General features: G+C 36.9%; 1 protein-coding gene and 2 pseudogenes across 1 annotated transcript in view; 1 reads left to right on the forward strand and 2 right to left on the reverse strand.

Moving 5' to 3' along the window:
• Window positions 1-22181, forward strand: part of NBEAL1 (neurobeachin like 1) — a 175103-nt gene that overhangs the window by 11884 nt on the left and 141038 nt on the right. Inside the window, 5 exon segments of the mRNA XM_032594462.1 lie at window positions 14095-14186; window positions 16927-17042; window positions 17045-17087; window positions 18747-18828; window positions 19374-19501. Coding sequence (XP_032450353.1) covers window positions 14095-14186; window positions 16927-17042; window positions 17045-17087; window positions 18747-18828; window positions 19374-19501 — 461 coding nt within the window.
• On the reverse strand, window positions 7060-7626 carry LOC115521543 (annotated as a pseudogene).
• Window positions 20193-20792, reverse strand: LOC115521550 (annotated as a pseudogene).

The raw sequence follows: 22181 nt of genomic DNA on the forward strand, positions 1-22181 counted from the left end.
CTGGAGCCTGTTTCCGATTCTGTGTCTCCCTCTCTCTCTCTCTGCCCCTCCCCCGTTCATGCTCTGTCTCTGTCCCAAAAATAAATAATAAAAAAAAAAATTTTTTTTGTTTAATTAATAAACTTTTGGAGCAGTTTTAGATTTATAGCAAAATTAAACAGGAAACTACAGAGAGTTCTTTTGTATTCCTGTGTATGCACAACCTTCCTGGCTGTCGACATCCAATCACTTGACTGATTTCCCAAAAACACCTGAACCAGAAATTTCTTTATCTACCATGTGTGAAACTTCAAGATGAACACAAAATTAATGCAACAAATCATGTTCTACTTAACATTTCAACATTCCAGATGTTGGCTTTTTCAAGTCTTGCTAATTTTAACTGTGCATTTTCTATATTATGTTGATCAAACCTGGAACTCCATTAGTTATCTGAATGACTAGGTTTTTGTTGTTGTTGTTGTTTGTTTTGTTTTTTTGTTTTTTAAAGAAATACCTAAAGTAAAATTTGAAACCGTTCTCTCTAGGGATTGGTGTATTTCTAAGCCTACTTTTTATGTAGACCTCTATTTGAATATTGCTTTTTATTTTATGTTAAAATGACTTCCAAATCTTTCAATATATGACAGACTTGCCTTTCTTCAAAATTCTGTATTTTATCTGTTTAATTGACTGACTTCATCTGTGGGCCTGTTTTTCCAACTAAAGTCAGTTTTCCACTTAGATTGTAGGCCTTGATGTGAGACCTTAGGGAAAATTGCTTAGAGAGATAGGATTTTGTCAAGATTTTAAAGAATAGATAGTAGTGTAATAGTCACAGAACATGTTCCAAGCACATATACATTATACAAAGGAAAAGTGACCTAGTAAAGACAATCCTTTTGGTAGTAAATTAAGCCAGGTTGTTGGACCAACCCTTTTTCTGAAAGTCATTTACAATTCCGAATAAAATTTAAGAAGCATCTTAATGGCATTGAAAAGCTTGCAAGCCGGTAAGGCATTATGAAGCTAAATCTTAGTGAAAGCAGGAACTTAGATACATGGAGAATGGAAGCCACTTTTCCTGGTGAACTTGAGCCTTTGTTTTCATGGTCTTGTGGATGGAAGAAAGCAAAGCCAAGGGGCTAATCAGAGTGAGAAGTCTAAGATTTTTCCCTTATGACTCTCAAAGTTGTACACCCTTGGGGTAAAGATCAACTGAAAGCCAACCCAACCTCACTCTTCCACCTTCCTTTGGGGACTCCAGGGAAAATGTCTTTGTGTTAAGCAGAGTCAAAAGGTTTGAAAAGTCCCTGAGATGATGTTCCCACAGTTGATGCTTTTATGGATTTTGCAAATCAGATGTATCCTTTGTTCTAGTTCAAAAAGCTTCAAGTCATGCAGACTAGTCTGGTGCTTGGTAAAAGCAAGTGCAGTCCCTTTGGAAGAAGAAACTTTGAGTGCAGATACCAAATATTTTTTCAAATTGCAGCTAGTACTTTAATTTCATGATATATGAATCAACCATACCAGGCTCTCATTGCCTTGAAATTTCTTTCATCTTTTTCCAAGGGATTTGGCAGATACTCCTGTCTTCATTTGCATTAATTGGCATGTGGTAGCTAATTCTTTGGCATGTATTTCTGTTTCCTCTGTTTGAGTGTATCTCCCATTATCAACTTTGTAAAGCACTTAGCGGTTGGCCTTGCCATAAAACATAAAATGTGATTATTTCTACAGTAATGAATAGTTGTATCATTAATGTCAAATTATACCCTGCTGCTCTGTTTTCATGCCTTTTTTGTATACACAGTAACTTCATTTTATTGCCTAATCAAAGTATAATTTTTTTAACATTTTGAATAGCAGTTAAACTCAACATGTAGTACTATATACACAAATCTAGTAAAAGGTTATCGATATGAAACACCTGTACTAGTTTTGCACAGGCATTGACAAATGTCTTAACAGCAGCCTCTCAGCAATTGTAAGATGTATTCAGATTTCAAAGATACCAAAACGTAAAGAATTTTAGAATCAAATATGATATGTGAACTTTACAAAGAGTTTTAAAAAGGAATAGACTGTCTAGAAATTGGAGGGGAAACCCAATAATTAAAAACCAGTGAATGTGGTTAATATGAGTTTAGACAACTGAAGAGAATTAGAGAATTGGAAGGGGGATCCTAAATTCTTTTTGAATATAACCTAGGGGACACCTGGCTGGCTCAGTCGGTTAAGTATCTGACTTCTGCTCAGGTCATGATCTTGAGGTTCCTGAGTTTGAGTCCCATGTCAGGATCTGTGCTGACAGCTCAGAGCCTGGAGCCAGCTTGTGTCTCCCTCTCTCTGTGCCCCTCCCTGGCTTGCACTCTTGTCTCTCTCTCTCTCAAAACTAAATAAACATTTATATATATATGTGTGTGTGTGTGTATATATATATATATGTATATATATATATATATATAATTTATATATGAATGTTAGTGTGGAAGGTTTAACATGTTTAATTGGACTCTGTAAAGGAGAGGAGATGAAGAATGAGACAAATGTAGTATTTGAAGAGATTATAGGTGAGAACATTCCAGGATTAATGAATATCCACTGAATTTCAAACAGCATAAGTAAAAATAACTCCATTCCAAGATACAGCATAGTGAAACCGTAATGGTTTTGCAAAACCAGAGAAAGGGAAAAATCTTAAAAGCTGCCAGAGAAAAATTCTCTTCAAAGGGATGACAGATTAATAGCTGATTTTTCAGTAATAATGGTGGAAGGGGAAAAGGTCGACATCATTAAAGAAAAAACATACCAGTCTGTTATTTCCAATCAATGAAATTTTTTCAAAGAGGAAAGTGAAATAAAGCCATGTTCAGCAAAACAAAACTGTTCAGTTAACCAGGAAAATATAACAATTTTAAATTTGTGTATACCCTATAAATAGTCTCAAAATAAAACAAGCATTGACAGAATTACATGGGTAATTCTGAACATTACCAAATTCTGAACCCAAATGAACATATGGGGTTTTTTTCTATTTGACTTGATTTAGTAGTTTTTTTTTTTAAAACTTCAGTAACTGATAGATTGAATAGACAAAATATCCATAAAGATACAAGATTTAAACAATAGGATTGACAAATTTGATACAAGGGATTTATGTAGAACACCATACCCAAAATACATTCCTTTCAAGCATACAGCACTTACAGAAATGTTACAGGAGACCTTAGAGCAAATTTTAACAAATTTCAAATGGTCAAAATAATAGAGTATATTTAACAATGAGAAGGAAGAAATCAATAACAAAATAGATTAAAAAGGAAAATTTGGAGGCCATGAAACACCCTTTTAAATAAACCTTTGATGAAAGAATAATAAAAATTAGAATTTTGGGGGACCTGAATGATAAAACTATGTATTTTAGAACTGATAGGAAGCAGCTATACATTACTTAGGAAAATTTATGGCTTTAAATAAATACGTTTTTAAAAAGGCTAAAAATGAGTTAGACGTTTGAGGTTGCCAACCTTAGAGTCCTCTCCTATGTTGTACCAGGGTTCTCTGGTGACCAATAGAATTTGGCAAAAGTGATGGTATGTCATTTCTGATATTAGAAAGACACTGTTATTTCCATCTCAGTTACTCTTTGTTTTCTTGGATCATTCACTTGGGAATGCCAACTGCTATGTCATGAGCAGTCCTATGTAGAGGCCCATTTTGTGAAGTACTGAAGCCTTGCCAGCCACCACATGAACGAGGTTGAAAGCAGTTCTTCCAGGGGAGCCTGGGTGTCTAAATTGGTTAGGCGTCTGACTTGGTTCAGGTCATGATCTTGTGGTTCGTGAGTTTGAGCCTCGAGTTCAGCTCTGTGCTGACAGCTCAGAGCCTGGAGCTGGCTTCGGATTCTGTGTCCTCTCTATCTGCTCCTCCTCATCTCACGCTCTGTGTCTCTCTCTCAAAATAGATAAACATTTAAAGAAACGGTTTTTAAAGAAAGTAGTTCTTCCAGCCCAGTCAAGCTTTGCTATGAGTGCAGCCCTATTTGACATCTTCATTATGATGAAGGCTCATGAGAAACTCTGAGCAGGAACCACCCATCTGAGCTGCTTTTGAATTCTTGATCCAAAAAACTGATAAAATATTGTTTAAGCTCCTAAATTTAATTTGTAATGCAGAGATTTATTATTAATATGCCATCCATTTCAAGAAGACAAGAATAAACCTGAACAAAGTAGAGTGAGGCAAATTGTAATGTTATTTTTAATATGAAAATTCTCATTTTTTTATTTTTTTTATATATTGCAGGAAATAATATGCATATAAGAAGGCTGACATAAAAGGGGTGTATTTAAATTTTTTTAAGTTTATTTATTTTGAGAGAGAGAGAGCACACATGTGAGCATGGGAGGGGGAGAGAGAATCCCAAGCAGACTCTGCACTGTCAGCATGGAGCCCGATGTGGAGCATGAACCCTTGAACCATGAGATCACGACCTGAGCTGAAATCAAGAGTCAAATGCCTAACCAACTGAGCCATCCAGGTGCCCAGGAGTACGTTTAATTTTGATAAATCATTATCTATTATATAACATCTTGGGATGAATGGCAAAACATAATGTGTAAATGGATATAGTCTTACTTAGGAACGTGGAAATGAGATTAAGTTAATAGCCGTTTCTTTTGCAAATCTTTCTAGTAGTAATGGTGATACAAGGAAATTACGAGGTTTATTATAAAAAAATTACTCATAAAATACTAGATCTAGAAAATGATGATCAGATGTACCTTCTGAAGGACATACATAGCAACACCTATGTAGTATTTTTTGCCAAAAAAAAGAACCTAAATTTGATAGTTTCTAGATCTACTAATGAATTGGAAATATAGAGGGCCGAGGAACATGTCAAATGACCTAAGAATAAGCAGTCAGCAAAGTCCTAATGTGAGAAATACTATTTCACAAATGACCCAGTGTCTTCAACCAATAAATTAGGCCAAAAAAAGTAAATGTAATGGAAACCCATAGGTTTAAATAGAGCTAAAAATACACCAACCAAATGCAATTTGTGGACTTTATTTGGGTCCTGATCTTATCAGACTGTTAAAAAAAGAATATTGTAAGCAAATCAGGAAAATTTGAACAGTAACTGATATAAAGGAGCTGCTAATTTTTTCAGATGTGATAATATTTCATATTTTTTAAAAATTCCTTTTAGGAATATGTTTTGAAATGTAGATGAAATGATGTGTTTGTTTCAAAATGATCTAGTTGAGAATGGGGATATAGGTGAAAGATTATGTTCATGCATGATTTGATAATTAAAGCTAAGTCATTATACAATTCTCTCTACTTCTAAGTATGTTTGAAATTTTGTTTAATAAAATTTTTTTAGAAATTAATGAAATAATACATGTAATGGAAAAGATCAACCAAATAAGTTGTGTCTTTGATAAAACTAATGAGTCAGGAATATAAGGTTCATGGTTATATAGTTCTTAAAAATTTCACATTATAACTACTACTTCCAATGCCATTCACAAGGCATATTTCATCTTTTTAAAAAAAGTTTTGTTTAATCTTTATTATTTTTTGAGAGAGAAACAAAATATGAACAGGGGAGAAGCAGAGAGTGAGGGAGATGCAGAATCTGAAGCAGGCTCCAGGTCCTGAGCTGTCAGCACACAGCCCGACGTGGGGCTCAGACTCAGAACCATGAGATTGTGACCTGAGCCAAAGTCGGATGCTCAACCGACTGAGCCACCCAGGCGCCTCAAGGCATATTTCATCTTAAAGATAATATATTGTTAAAAATCGTGTTTAATTTTGCTTAACTAGTGCTTCTCAAACTTGATTAAGCACAGCCATCTTTGTTTTTCTCCTTTTTTTCTAACTTCACATTGTATTTGCCATCATAGTGAACAGTGTTCCTAAGTACTTGCTCAGGAAATTCTGACTTCTCCAGTTTTATTTATTTATTTAACAGAACTAGGTCTTGTACCTCTTTGATAATATCTTGCTGTTTTCTATCTGTCTGGAATTCCCTCCTCCTTGAGTATATCTGCTTATAATGATCTGTGAAAAACTTTTGAGTGGTTCTGCTACTCAGTTACTTACAATTTTGAGGTCCATAAACTCCCTTTTTATTATTTCAGTACTTTTTATAACTGCGTCACTTCTTGTGCTATTTTGCATTTATTTGTTTATGCCTCTTTTCTATGGAACAATGAGCACTTTGAGGATAAGATTACGTATTTTTTTGAGGTATAATTGATTTAAGATTATGTTTTACTTGTCTTGATAGCCATAGAGTCTAGTACTGTTAATTAGTTGGTATGTATTTATTAAATGTATTTTGAGGTAGCTAGGTTCTGTCAGAAAAACTTGACGGATGGCCTGAAAGATGAATTACCATTAATAATGTTTCTTTGGGGGGGGGGGGGCGCCTGGGTGGCTCAGTTGGTTAAATGTCCAACTTCAGTTCAGGTCATGATCTTGTGGTCTGTGAGTTCGAACCCCGCATCAGGCTCTGGGGTGACATCCCAGAGCCTGGAGCCTGCTTCAGATTCTGTGTTGCCCTCTCTCTCTTCCCCTCTCCCACTCACTCTCTGTCTCTCTCTGTCTCTCAAAAATGAATAAACATTAAAAAAATAAAAGTAATGATGCTTTTGGGGGGCAGGATTTATCTTCTTTTGGTAGGATGTTAGAAACTATATTATAAAATGTAACTGATTTAAGTGAACTTTACAATGCAACTCATGCAAGTTGGAAGCTTCACGGTATTGGTTGAAATATGTATATGCATTTAAAAGTTTATGGTTTTATTTATTTATTTTTATGTATTTAATTAATTAATTTTTAATTAATTTATTTTTATTTAGTTAATCAGTTAATTAAATTAAATTAAATTTATTTTTTCAAAACATGTTTATGAACCAAAATTAGTGGCACAGTGCTAACAGAATAATCTGTTTCTAATTCTAATCAGAAGAAAACCTATTTGATCCATTTTGTGAGGATACTTGAAATATGTTTAATAATAAAGACAACCCAGTGTTCTGTTTTTACTTTTGTTTGCATTTATTTGTTGCATAATTTACTCTTGGCCATAAGTTTTTGTTTCTTCAGTTTCTTCTGCCATATATTTTTCTTCTGTGCAACTTCCTCTTCTGGTTTAGGAACAATCTGCTCTTTTTCAGTAAGGATCGTCTCAATGTGGCAGGGAGAGCTTATGTATGGGTTAATCCGACCATGAGCCCTGTAAGTTCTATGCCGCATTTTGGGGGCTTTGTTCACCTGGATGTGCTCAATGACCAGAGAATCTACATTTTAAACCCTTAAGTTCAGCATTACTCTCTGCATTTTTAAGTATGTGCAGTAAAAATTCAGCACTCTTTTGGGCCAGCGACTCTGTGTCCAGCCCCCACTGTTTGGCCTGGGCACATCTACCAACTCCACCATTGTAGCGTTGGAATGGCACCCATTGCTTCTGCAAAGTGACAGCTTTCAGATACTTGGTGGCTTTTGGATATGCATACCCTAGATGGCCTGGGCAGTTTCACATGTATTCTTGAAGTGAACACGAAGATTTGAACCTCTTGATTTGCATGAATTTGTGGGCTTTTCCGGGTCATGTGAATAGCATAACCATTTTCAGAGATCACCTTGGGCCACTTACAGGAAGAGCAAAAGTTTGTAGTTTTAAAAGTTGAAAGAATACTACAACCCAATATCCTTGCATGAAGGAAGTAAGGTATTCTCTTATTCTTACCTGTACTTACCCCTTAAGAACTAGGTGAAATTGTATGGGTCTCCCCTTTTTTTTCCTAATTTTTTATGTTTATTTTATTTTTGAGAGACAGTGCAAGTGGGGGAGAGGCAGAGAGAGAGGGGTACAGAGGATCTGAAGCGGGCTCTTTGCTGACAACAGAGAGCCCTATGTGGGGCTTGAACTCATAATGGTGAGATCATGACCTGAGCCGAAGTTGGATGCTTAACGAACTCAGCCACCCAGATGCCCCTGTATGGGTCTTTTTTTTATTTATTTTTTATTTTTTTTAATTTTTTTTTTTCAACGTTTATTTATTTTTGGGACAGAGAGAGACAGAGCATGAACGGGGGAGGGGCAGAGAGGAGAGGGAGACACAGAATCGGAAACAGGCTCCAGGCTCCGAGCCATCAGCCCAGAGCCTGACGCGGGGCTCGAACTCACGGACCGCGAGATCGTGACCTGGCTGAAGTCGGACGCTTAACCGACTGCGCCACCCAGGCGCCCCCTTGTATGGGTCTTTTAATTCCCTTTCCTACTAAAGCATCCCCACCGGAGAGTGGATCTTAAGATGTAATTTAAGTAATCGCATTTGTCTAGTGGCCACCCTATTGGACAGCACATCTCTCTCTCAGTGTTTAAACCTCATGCTGTGGTAATGGGGAGCCATCGAAAGTATTTGAACAGGAGAGAAGAAATGACTAGATTTAAATTTAACAAATCCCATTAGTAGCTGTGTATAGGGAGGAGAAATTGAAGCTATAAAGACTAGTACATAGGGGGTGTATAGCTCAGTGGTAGAGCATTTGACTGCAAACACTAGTACATAACTACATAACAGTTCAAATGAAGGACTATCTTAAACAATGGCAGATGGTTGGACAAATGTTTGCAAATCAAAGGTGATTTTGTAATTATTTCATAACTACTTATTACATTGGATTATGACCAGCTTGATAGCAGAGTCTGTATCTTAATGGTAACAAACATTTTGAGTAATTGCTAAATGGCAGGCATTGTTGAATGCTTTACATATATTATCTCATTTAGTGCCTTCAGTACTCTATGAGGTAGGAAATGTTATAGATGAAGAATGGATCAGAGAGATGAAGTAACCTGCCTAAAGTCACACAGCCCATAAATACAAAGATTTGATAGGAAAAGAATAAAATTAAAATCATTAGGCAAGGGGCATCATGAAATATTTAAATGTGTTGCCCAGAATATTCCTGTTTTATGTGAGTTTCCTAGTTCTTGTCACATCGTAGGTTATAAAAATAATATTAATACTTGAGCATATACTTTGTGCTAGGCATTGTTTTAAGCCCTTGAAATAGATTATTTAATCTTCACAAAGATACTATCAGACTCATTTTTATGGAGGATAAAATTGATGTGCAAACATAGGATAACTTGTTTAAGAAAGTAGCAGGGCGGGGCGCCTGGGTGGCGCAGTCGGTTAAGCGTCCGACTTCAGCCAGGTCACGATCTTGCGGTCTGTGAGTTCGAGCCCCGCGTCGGGCTCTGGGCTGATGGCTCAGAGCCTGGAGCCTGTTTCCCATTCTGTGTCTCCCTCTCTCTCTGCCCCTCCCCCGTTCATGCTCTGTCTCTCTCTGTCCCAAAATAAAATAAACGTTGAAAAAAAAAATTAAAAAAAAAAAAAAGAAAGTAGCAGGGCAAGTATTAAGAGTCTACATAATTGGACCCCAGTGTTCCTTCTGTATATAATACATTTGTGGGTTGTATTTAATTAATAGTGTACAAATGGAGAGAGAGACCATACTGTGGTGTTTCAGTATGCCAAACTCTAACCATGAAAGTGACCTAAGCTTGAAATTTAATTAACATGGTTTCTGGGTGTGTGGAGATCTTTCTTTTTATGGTTTTTGGCAGTAAAATGTAGATTCTCTAAGAATTTTGTCAGGCTGTGTGGAATGTGGCTGTATTATGTGTTAAATTGTTTATGGCCCTGAGTTTACTGACCCTAACTCTTTTCCTCTTATTTGCTCACTAAAGTAGTGCTTATAATTCAAAGACAGTATAGTGTAGGGGAAGGAGCACAGTTGGAGTCATATATCTTGCACTTTAATCCCAGCACTATCAATTACTAGCTGTATGACTGTAGACAAGTTATATATTCTAGAACATCCCTTTTCTACAGAATGGGGAAATGAAACCTCTGGATAGGTTTAAGGAGTAAATGGGATGATACATATTTTTTTAAAATACCTGCTGTAGTACTGAGCATATGGCATGTGCTCAAAAAACTGTAACTGCCTTACTTTTACTAAACAAACATATTCAGATTTAAGTACCATTTCTTTCCTTATGATTGTTCAAATTCCTAGAAGAACTCTGTACCTGACAACCAATTGGTAACCCTGACCTTTAGACTTTGAACCAGATATTGTAGAGTTCCTAAGTAAACTATGAGGAGAAATGCATGAATTCTTTATGGTGTTATGAGACTGTTTTGTATTGAACTTTTACAGAAAGATAATCCTATGCTTTATTAAAAGCAACAATGGTAAGGAAACTCCACCTACTTGTATTTCTGGAATCCTATCCTGAATGGATAAATGAGTAAATGAATAAATGAATAATGTGCTAGTTGAAAATGAAAAAAACAAGTATTGGAACCCTTGAGAAAATTTCTCATATGAGGTAGTTCTTTTTCTGAGATATTTCCATTTTCTTTCTCAGTCATCATGTAGATAGTGGCAATTCGTGATCTGATTTTGGAACAGTATATAAATAGAAAAACAAATACACAAAAGGTCAGCAGTCTCTGCATATTCTGGGAACATTCTTTTTTTTTTTTTTTTTCAACGTTTATTTATTTTTGGGACAGAGAGAGACAGAGCATGAACGGGGGAGGGGCAGAGAGAGAGGGAGACACAGAATCGGAAACAGGCTCCAGGCTCTGAGCCATCAGCCCAGAGCCCGACGCGGGGCTCGAACTCCCGGACCGCGAGATCGTGACCTGGCTGAAGTCGGACGCTTAACCGACTGCGCCACCCAGGCGCCCCTCTGGGAACATTCTTTTAGCAATTCTGATTTGTAGTGTAATGCTTTATTTTAGGGAAATAAATTACTTGAGTTCCCTTTATCCAAGAGCACTGCCTAACTAATAATATTTAATGACTAAGTAGGACTTCTGAGTATCATTGAAATTTACTGCAGTAAAGAAGTATTGAGAGGAAGGAAATAAATCTGAGCATCATTTTAATGATGCAGTGTATATTTAACGACATTTCTGAAGAATCCTTTTTTCTTTAAATAAACTTTGAGATATAACTTACAGACCATAAAATGCACAAATTTTAAGTGTCAGATTTCATGTTTTGATATAAACAAACATTTGTGTAACCACTATATAAGAGAACATTTCTATCACTTAGGAAATTTCCCTTTGTGTCCCTTTGTAGTCCTCCGAAGGACAGCCAGCCAGTGATCTAATTTCTGTCACCATAGTCTGCTCTAGAAGTTTGTATAAGTGAAATCCTACAGTGTCTAAACTTTAATGCCTGGTATTTCTTGCACAATATGTTTTGAAAAATTTTAGATCTTTTTTAATGCTTATTTATTTGTTTTGAGAGTGCGCGTGCATGAGTGGGGGAGGGACACAGAGAGAGGCAGAGAGAGAATCCCAAGCAGGCTTTGCACTGTCAGCACAGAGCCCGAGGTGGGGCTCAAACTCACGAAACCGTGAGATCACGATCTGAACTGAAATTAAGAGTGAGAGGCCTTAACCCACTGAGCCACCCAGGTGCCCCTGTTCTTGAAATTTCTATTTGTTGTTGTATCATTGGGTCTATTAAGTGTTATTCCTGAATAGCATTCCACTGTATGAATATACCACGATTTCTTTGTCAGTTAACTGGTTGATGGAATTTTGGGTTGTTTCTAGCTTTTGCCTATTAAAAATAAATCTGTGAATATTTTTGTATGTTTTTGTAGTTATATATATTTTTTCTCTCAAAGGGGGGCCGTGTGGTATGTCTGTGTTTAATTTTATTTTTTTTTATTTATTTTTTTTTTAATTTTTTTTTTCAACGTTTATTTTTCGGACAGAGAGAGACAGAGCATGAACGGGGGAGGGGCAGAGAGAGAGGGAGACACAGAATCGGAAACAGGCTCCAGGCTCTGAGCCATCAGCCCAGAGCCTGACGTGGGGCTCGAACTCCCGGACCTCGAGATCGTGACCTGGCTGAAGTCGGACGCTTAACCGACTGCCCACCCAGGCGCCCCTGTCTGTGTTTAATTTTAAAAGAAACTCCTATTTTCTAAATGATTATGCCATTTTCTACTCCTACCAGAAGTGTGAGTTCTAGTTGCTCCACATCTCCAACACTTGGTGTGGTCAGACTTTTTAGTTTTAGCCATTCTAGTGGGTGTGTAATAGGTATTCCATTTGATTTTTATTTGCTTTTCTCTGGATAACTAATGTTGTTGATCATGCTTTCTTACACTATTTGGTCATTTATGTATTCCCTTTTGTAAAGTGTCCGACCATTGTTGAGTTGCTGTCCTTTTAGTATTGATTTTTAGGAGTTCTTTATATATTCTTGGTGTAAGTCCTTTGTTAAGTGTATGTATTAAGAATATTTTCAGCTCATGTATGGCTAGCCTTTTCATCGTCTTAATGGTGTCTTTTGCTGAATAGATGTTTTTAATTTGATTACGAGTTATTTATTTATTTAATTTATTTTTGGTTTGTGATTTTTTTGTGGTCTAGCCAAGAAATCTTTGTCTACCCCAAAGTTGCAAAGGTACTCCCCCTATATCTTCTTCTAGAAGAGTTTAGTTTTAGTTTTTATGTTTAGGTTAATGGTGTATCTCTGATTTTATTTTATTTATGTATTTTGTATTTCTCATTAATTCATGAACAAATATTTATTGAGCACCTGGTCAGTGCCAGGCATTGTTTAAGCACTTGGTATCCATTAGTAAACAAAAAGAAGTCGCTCATGGTAAGCCTTAGAAAGGCCTTGCACTTGTGAAGCCTACATTTTAGGGAAATGACAGACAATAAATTAATAAGTAAATAATATGTTATGGTAGAAGGTGAGAAAGCACCACAGGCTGGGGAAACACAATAGGGTCAGGTGAAGGTTAGTAAGAAGATTTGCAGTTTTAAGAAAGGGTAAAAGTAAGCTTTCTTGAGAATGCCATTTAAGGAATGACTTGAAGAAGATGAGGGAGTTAGCCATTCATCTATTTGGGGGAAGAGGCTTCTGGGTAGAGAAAACAGCTATTAAAAGACCATAAGGTGGGAGTATGTCTGGCATGTCCCAGTAACAGCCAGGGACATGAAGTAGAGGGTGATAGTGGATAAGATCACAGAGATAGGGGAGGGAAAATTGTTTAGAATCTTATGGGACATTGTTAAGAGTATAGCTCTTTGTGTGAGTTCCATGGGAAGTCATTTGAGGGTTCACTATACTTAAAAGACATTTTATTTATTTTTCTTTTTTTAATATAATTTATTGTCAAATTGGCTTCCATACCCAACAAGTGCCCTCCTCAAAGCCCATCACCCACTTTCCCCTCTTCCCCACCCCCCGTCAACCCTCAGTTCTCTGTATTTAAGAATCTCTTATGGTTTGTCTCCCTCCCTCTCTGTAACTGTTTTGCCTCTTCCCTTCCCCCATGATCTTCTGTTAAGTTTCTCAAGATCCACGTATGAGCGAAAACATTTGGTATCTTTCTCTGACTGACTTATTTCACTAGCCATAATACCCTCCATTTCCATCCATGTTGCTGCAAATGGCCAAATTTCATTCTTTCGCATTGCCAAGTAGTATTCCATTGTATATTTAAACCACATCTTCTTTATCCATTCATCAGTTGGTGGACATTTAGGCTCTTTCCATAATTTGGCTGTTGTTGAAAGTGCTACAATAACATTGGGGTACATGTGCCCCTATGCATCAGCATTCCTGTATCCCTTGGGTAAATTCCTAGCAGTGCTATTGCTGGGTCATAGGGTAGTTCTATTTTTAATTTTTTGAGGAACCTCCACACTGTTTTCCAGAGTGTCTGTACCAGTTTGCATTCCCACCAACAGTGCAAGGGGGTTCCCGTTCTCTCAGCATCTATAGTCTCCTGATTTGTTCATTTTAGCCACTGTGACCAGTATGAGGTGGTATCTCAGTGGGCTTTGATTTGTATTTTCCATTAAAAGACATTTAAAACCACACTTAATGTTTTCCTGAATATCACTCAAGAGATTTCATATTATTGTTTCTTTAGATTTGTCACTTCATATCTGCTTAATAGGAATGAAAGCATGTTTTTTTTTTCCTGACACGTACATATATTTAATATTGGTTTTCTTATTCCAGAAAGATCCGGATTATCTGAAGCTATGGTTGGACAATTTTGTTTCTAGCTATGAACAATTCTTAGATGTTGACTTTGAAAAGCTGCCTACCAGGTATGTAGAAACAGTGCCCTCCTTAATGCTCTTGCCCATTTAGCCCACCCCACACCCAATACCATACCAAGCAACCCTCAATTTGTTCTCTGTATTTAAAAGTCTCTATGGTCTGTCTCCTTCTCTATTTTTATCTTATTTTTGCTTTCCTTCCCATATGTTCATCTGTTCCGTTCTTAAATTCTTCGTATGAGTGAAGTCATGATATTTGTTTTTCTCTGACTGATGAACGCACTATGCTTACAAGTATGGTTTTATTATAGAGGCCTTAGAAAATATCGTGGAAGAGGTGAAGTTTTCAAAGCTGGATTTAATATCATAAATGGGAGAAAAAATTCAATTTTGTGGAAAAGTGCAAGTGAAAGTATAAGATCACTTCCCAGGTGAAGTTTTTACTGTATATGAAACCATCTTGAAGACCTTGTAGATGTTAGGTAAGAGAGGTCAGGTTGGCTAGGGTAAAAAGCTGGAGAAATGAGGAGGCACTAGACACTTTTAGCCACAAAAGGAACTCCATTTTATACATATATTGACTATGGAAGGGAGAAGAATGGGTGGTGGTTGACGATGAGAAAGAGTATCGAGAGAATTAAAAATCTTCAAGGAGGAGGGGCGCCTGGGTGGCGCAGTCGGTTAAGCGTCCGACTTCAGCCAGGTCACGATCTCGCGGTCCGTGAGTTCGAGCCCCGCGTCGGGCTCTGGGCTGATGGCTCAGAGCCTGGAGCCTGTTTCCGATTCTGTGTCTCCCTCTCTCTCTGCCCCTCCCCCGTTCATGCTCTGTCTCTCTCTGTCCCAAAAATAAATAAATGTTGAAAAAAAAATATTAACATATATGTTGAAAAAAAATATTAACATATATATATATTTTTTTAATTTTTTTTCAACGTTTTTATTTATTTTTGGGACAGAGAGAGACAGAGCATGAACGGGGGAGGGGCAGAGAGAGAGGGAGACACAGAATCGGAAACAGGCTCCAGGCTCTGAGCCATCAGCCCAGAGCCCGACGCGGGGCTCGAACTCACGGACCGCGAGATCGTGACCTGGCTGAAGTCGGACGCTTAACCGACTGCGCCACCCAGGCGCCCCTATTAACATATATATTTATGAGACTATTGGTAATGTGCCTCAAATTTTTCTGGCTACAATGAATAAAATAGCTTTATACTCAGTATAAAAATAGTAGTAAGTCTCATATTAAGCCTTATCTGAAGAAGAGACTATTATCAAGTATAATTGTCATTTAATTATAGGAGCTCTTCATGGTGCTCCTTTGTGTTTGGGTATTTTTCTTTCTTTCTTTATTTTGAGAGAGAGCGTGCACACATGGGGCGAGCGTGAGTGGGGGAGGGGCAGAGAGAGAGAGAGTCCCAAGCAGGCTTTGCACTGTCAGTGCAGGGCCCATTGCAGGGTTTGATCTCACAAATTGTGAGATCTCACGGTTTGGGAGATCATGACCTGAGCTGAAATCAAAAGTCTGACACTTAACCACTGAGTCACCCAGGCTCCCTGTGATTGGGTATTTTTCTTAATAGAGATAGGAAAATTAGTATTTAGTGGTTTATGAAAAGATTCTTAGGCTTAGTGATGGTATATTAAAATATATTACATTTTATAGTTCTTTACATATATCATAGCTAAAAATGTACATTGACTTTTGGCTTCAGAACCCTGGTGAAATAGGGCAGATGATATTATAATTTTAGAGATTAGGGCACCTCAGAGATTAAATTAATGCTTCATGGGACAGAGGTGGAACTTAAGTACACAGGTCTTTTCACTTTGATTCCAGGGGAATTGTGAGAGGAGAGTAGCCAGTCATATCCAGTATTGGTTTTTTCTGTAAAGAAACTGATGGTCGTCTTATCCAAAAACCAGTTGTCACAAAATATTGAAATGTTACTTAAACAAAAAACTTAGAAAAAAATTGAAATGTTACTTAAAAATGTATTAATGTGGGGTACCTGGGTGGCTCAGTCGGTTGAGCGTCTGACTTTGGCTCAGGTAATGATCTCACAGTTCATGAGTTCAAGCCCCGCGTTGGGCTCTGTGCTGAGCGCTCAGAGCCTGGAGCCTGCTTCAGATTCTGTGTCTTCCTCTCTCTCTGGCCCTCCTTGCTCATGCGCTCTCTCTCTCTCTCTCTCTCTCAAAAATAAACATTAAAAAAATTTTTTTTGAATGTATTAATGCTCCTGCTTGGGGTTCTCCATCTGTTTATTCATCTGTTATCTGTTTATTTCCTTCCTTGTGCTGGTTATCTTCTCTCCCTCTTCTGACCACATAGCTTGGGAACCTATAGGTACCTGAATATGTTTATTAGTAAAGCAGTTGACAGATATTAAACTAGTTATAGGTACTTCATTTTTATTTGCTAGTTATTGTTTCTTTTAGAAATGGTATACACACATACATATATACACATAGATTTTATTTCTAAGTAGACGTTGAACTAATTTACATTCTAAAAATTTTATTTGAAAATAGCACAATTGAAGGTAGTAAAGAGACTCTCTTTCTTACTCTCTTTCTGTAAGCCTCTTCTGAAGTAAGACTACTTACTCTGCTCTACTAATCTTCTAAAGTGTCACACTGATCTTCTGGTGGTGCCTTGCAGAGAAGGCACTGAGCACCTGAAATAAAAGAGCTTCATAGGAATTTGAGGTGAAAATGCAATTGTTTTAAACTGCCAAAGATTTTCTTCCTGTACTTAATCACCCTTCTTACTTTTTCCCCTTAATTGTAGGGTAGATGATGTGCCTCCAGGAATATCTCTACTTCCTGATAATATTCTGCAGGTTCTAAGGATCCAGCTACTACAGTGTGTTCAGAAAATGGCAGATGGGTTAGAGGAACAGCAACAAACTTGTCAGTTTTGCTCGTCAAGTTCTTCATTATTCTTTGCAGGTACCTGTATAAACAAACTAGCTATCTGTTTTAAATAATTATCAAAAGAATAATGCATTTATTATTATTAATGGTGTTTATTGCTCATTGGAGCTTTAAAGATTGCGTGCACCTTCTGTGAAAGGCTTTTGATTTATTATATTGGAAAACCATTTATTTGTTTATTTATTTATTTATTTAGTTAGTGGGTTAAAGTAGGCTCCATGCTCATTGTGGGGCTTGAACTCACAACCCGATACCAAGAATCACATGCTCCACTGACTGAGCGAGCCAGATGCCGCTATTGGAAAGCCTTTTAGTTACCATACTTAGTTGTACAGACATTCAGCCAAGATTAAAAAAACAAAAATTGCTGTAAGGACAGTGATGGGAGTTTTTTACCTAACCCAAGAATTTGTTGCACCTGTATTTTCTGTGTGGTCCTCACCTGTAAACCATACATACATTTTTAGTGCTGTGCATTATCATTTGTGAAATGTATATTTCTAATCTTTTTTTTTTTTTTTTCAACGTTTATTTATTTTTTGGGACAGAGAGAGACAGAGCATGAACGGGGGTGGGGCAGAGAGAGAGGGAGACACAGAATCGGAAGCAGGCTCCAGGCTCTGAGCCATCAGCCCAGAGCCTGACGCGGGGCTCGAACTCCCGGACCGCGAGATCGTGACCTGGCTAAAGTCAGACGCTTAACAACTGCGCCACCCAGGCGCCCCTCTAATCTTTAATTTTATAATTTTGCCAAGAAAGTATAATTATTTTATAGCCTATATTTTCCGGGTTGATAGCTGATTAGGTCTGTGGTACTTAAATTTTGGTGTGTATAAGTATCAACTGGGAAGCTTAATAGGAATACAGAGCTTGAGACTTACTTATGAAAATTCTGACTCCAAAGAGTTTAGGCAGTCTAATTTTTCTTGAATTGAACATTAACCGGCATATATAAATTTAAGAACGGTTGAGTTAGGGCACTGTATGCCTCCTCTCTTGTTTTCTGAAATACATTTCTTATAGTATGTACTATTTTTTTAATAAATATTTTAGAATTAATTAGTAGTCAAACAGGGACTTAATTTACTGTGCATTTATCACCTTTCCTTCATTGTTCATTGCGTTTGATTGCAGGAATCATGGAAAATTGAGTAATTATTGCTAAAACGTTTCTTTCCTAATTTAGGCTCTTCCAGAACTGTAGACACTTTGCTGATTTTGTGCTCTTTATCATCCTTAAAATTTAGAAAAATAATACAAGAACTAAAACAGTTGAGGAAAAAGGGTTTACTTAGGTGATAAGACATGAGTTGGTGTGTTGATTTTTGTCCTGTTAACTACTTAGTACAATTTTAAAGAAATCTGATATCCTGTAGATAAATAACTGTTTCTCTTTTGTTTCGCTTTGTGACTATTTTTCAATTTTGTCTATAATAAATAAATGTGATCAGCATGTACTTCTTAAATGTTTCTGCTATAGTAGTAGTTAAATGTGCATGAGGTGTATTTTACAGTTTTAGTGGGAAAGCAGTTATATAACCATATTGATTTTAAGTTTTAATAAATGTCATTTACATTTCATTTGCCAACATGTATTTCAAATTCAGCTTGAACACAGAGCATACTTTTTCTCATTATTCATGTGTAATAATATTCTTTGTTTTTTCCTCACAGAAATCTGTCTAATGTGGAAGAAATTGGGACTTGCTCTTACATTAATCATGTCATCACTATGACAACACTCTACATTCAGCAAGTAGGTGTGAATTATATATTCCTTTTGTTGCTTTACTGAGAGTAACTAGGTTTTCCTTTTTTTAATATTATAATTAGTTAAGTTAAATGTTTTTAGAGGAGCTAATAATTGAGAAGAGAATTAAAGTACCATTAGAACTATATATTTTAGACATCTTAAAACATATCTAAAAGAGAAGCAATTGTTAATATATTTTATTTTAATCAAAATTACTGTTTTATAAATGGCTTTTTACAATGATATAATTTGTCAACTTATGTATTATTTATCATCAAATATTCCTCTTATTGAAAACATATTCTTTTTGCACAGATGATGCGTATCCATTTGAAACTCTTCCTAGGCCATATTTAACATTTGAAGGGTTATATCTAGTCCATATGATTAACTGACTCTTTAAACTCAGTTGGAACTTAGGGTTATTTGAATAAAAATGATTTATTAGATGATCAATGAAAGGTGTTGTCTTTTAATGATGTAGATAAGAATGTTAAGCAGTTTAACATTTTAACTAAATACAATTTTATGTTTAACTCTACTTTCAGTTAAAAGCAAAAAAAAAAGAGAAGGAATTGGCAGATCAGACATCTATTGAAGAATTTGTAATCCATGCATTGGCATTTTGTGAAAGTTTATATGATCCATATCGGAATTGGAGGCATAGAATTTCAGGGTATGTCTTATAAATCATAATGTTCACTTAAACCTTCATGTCGTAAATATATGTAATTCTTCAATGCAGGTCTTATTCTCTATGAAAAAAATCTGGTAAGATGTGTATAAGAGCCCTATCTCTATCTCAGATAGAAAGCTATATTGGAAAGTAATGAATTAGTAAAAACTGCCACTTCCAGATAAATAATTTACTCAGAATTTTTATTTTGTAATGCAGTTGAATCCTAATAATCAGATAGTGGCGGAGGGGCAGAGAGAGAGGGAGACACAGAATCCGAAGCAGGCTCCAGCTCTGAGCTGTCAGCACAGAGCCCGAAGCGGGGTCGATCTCACGAGTGGTGAGATCATGACCTGAGCCGGTCAGATGCTCAACTGACTGAGCCACCCAGGCGCCTCTCCAGATTCCACTTAATATTCACTATTGGTGAACCCAACAGTTGAGTACCTGGAAAAAGAGAAGTATTGTGTGCAGAGTGCCTGTCACAGCCTTACAAAACAGATAGAATATAGGATGATGGGTTTGCAGCTTAATGACAATAGTTAATGACCAGTTCAGGGCTCAAAAAGAAGAGTGCTCCATTTATAGTCTTTCTACTCATTCATCACTTTGGTTCTGACTAATCAATGTTCTTTCCACCCCCACCCCTCCCACCACCAAAAAGGCTTTATTACATACAGAGAGGATGGGTTCATTCCTTCTTGGCTGCTGCTTTCCTCATGGCTGCCAGGTTGCTCATCTTCTCTCTCTTCCTCTTTGTGTGTGTGTGTGTGTGTGTGTGTGTGTGTGTGTGTGTGTGTCTCCCTACCCTTTTCTTTTAAAAAAAAATTTTTTTTTAATGTTTATTTATTTTTGAGACAGAGAGAGACAGAGCATGAGCAGGGAAGGGGCAGAGAGAGGGAGACACAGAATGTGAAGCAGGCTCCAGGCTCTAAGCTGTCAGCACAGAGCCCGACGCGGGGCTCGAACCTCACAAACTGTGAGACATTGACCTGAGCCGAAGTCAGACGCTTAACCGACTGAGCCACCCAGGCGCCCCTCCCTACCCTTTTCTTGATGAACATTCTGAGGGCATTCTTGTCCTTGGAGACCTTGAGCAGCTCTATGGCAGCAGCTGTGCTTGGCTTGCTCACCATTCTTAGTCACTTTGTGGCCTTTGTTGAGGCCCACGTCTATAGGGTGGCTGCTGCTCCGCAGTACTCAAGCCAGTGTTCTCTCTATTTTGACATTTATGCCAGGGATTGCTTAAGAAAAATGGCATCTCTTGCTCTCACTCTTGGTACTTCTGCATCTTCCACCTTAGATATGTTAGTAATGGCAAATCTAAGATAACGTTTTAAGTTTTGAAACAATGACAGTTTTTCTTTGTAAACAGCAAGACATACACAGAAAGAGGAACATAAAATCAGTCTGAAAATGACAGAGAGGTTTTTAAAGGAATCTTAAGAACAAAATAAATTTAAGTTGGGAGAAGGAGGGGCGTCTGGGTGGCTCAATCAGTTAAGGGTCTGCCTTTGGTTCAGGTCCTGATCTCACAGCTTGTGAGTTTGAGCCCCATGTTGGGCTCTGTGCTGACAGCTCAGAGTCTGGAGCCTGCTTCTGTTCCTGTGTCTCCCTCTCTCTCTGCCCCTCCCCTGCTCGCTCTTGCTCTCTCTCTCTCTCTCAAAATTGAATAAACGTTAAAATAATTTAAAAAATAATAAAGTTGGGAGGAGATAAGATACAAAAAAGTAGATGTGACAACAAACTAAAACAAATAAAATTGGTAAAGAAGACAAAAACAACTTTTGAGAGCCAACAACAAGAAAAAATTTAAACACTGCAGCATAGAAAGAGAATTCTACATATATAAGATGACAACAGGAAGAGGAACAAAGAGTAGGGGATCAGTGGTGGCATTCATGAGTGTGTGTGCAATATACATGCCAGGAATTATGCTGGAAGCTGTCCATGTATTATCTCTAATAAATGTAATAACATTTTGCTACTAATGGTAGGAACTACATTAGAGGTAGATGGTAAAGCAGAGGTCAGACTCCGCTTACTTTGACTTTGATAGGGAAATGAAAACATACTGCAAATAAATACTGGAATTAGGAAAAATCTATAGCTCATGGGAGATCTATATGAGGGAGCTATAGCAGTAACTTATACCTTATAAATTAATCTGATTCTGAAGTTAAGTGGAAACTGGAATGTATATATTTTCTTATTTATTATTTCTGTTTGTTGCTTACAGAGGCATTTAAAATACCTTGTTTCATAAAATATATAGATTTTTTTCATATCTCCATATGCAATTTGATTTAATTGAATAGATTTGATTAATCTATTGCTCAGTTTTGATTCTGTTTGTAGCATTTTACTGATTTAGAAAGAATTTTGTCAAGTGTAACTAAAATAGGTGTAGGGAAAGAATTCTTCCCTGAAAAGTACTTACTCAATTCAAGCATTTATGTAGAAGTATATTTATCAAGTTTCTACTTTGTGCCCAGTGTAAGTTTAGTAGGACTCATTACCTGCCCAAGATAAAACAAGTTAATTAGATTTAGTTATGCCCTGGGGCTCCTACTGGCCAAATCTAAGACAATGGATACATGAAAATAATTAATTGTTGTAAAGAATTATAAACTGACTCAATTGGTAGAGCCTGTGATTGTTGATCCCTGGGTTGTGAATT

The sequence above is a fragment of the Lynx canadensis genome, chromosome C1 (genome assembly GCF_007474595.2).
Source record: "Lynx canadensis isolate LIC74 chromosome C1, mLynCan4.pri.v2, whole genome shotgun sequence".
In the NCBI taxonomy this organism is placed as follows: Eukaryota; Metazoa; Chordata; class Mammalia; order Carnivora; family Felidae; genus Lynx; species Lynx canadensis.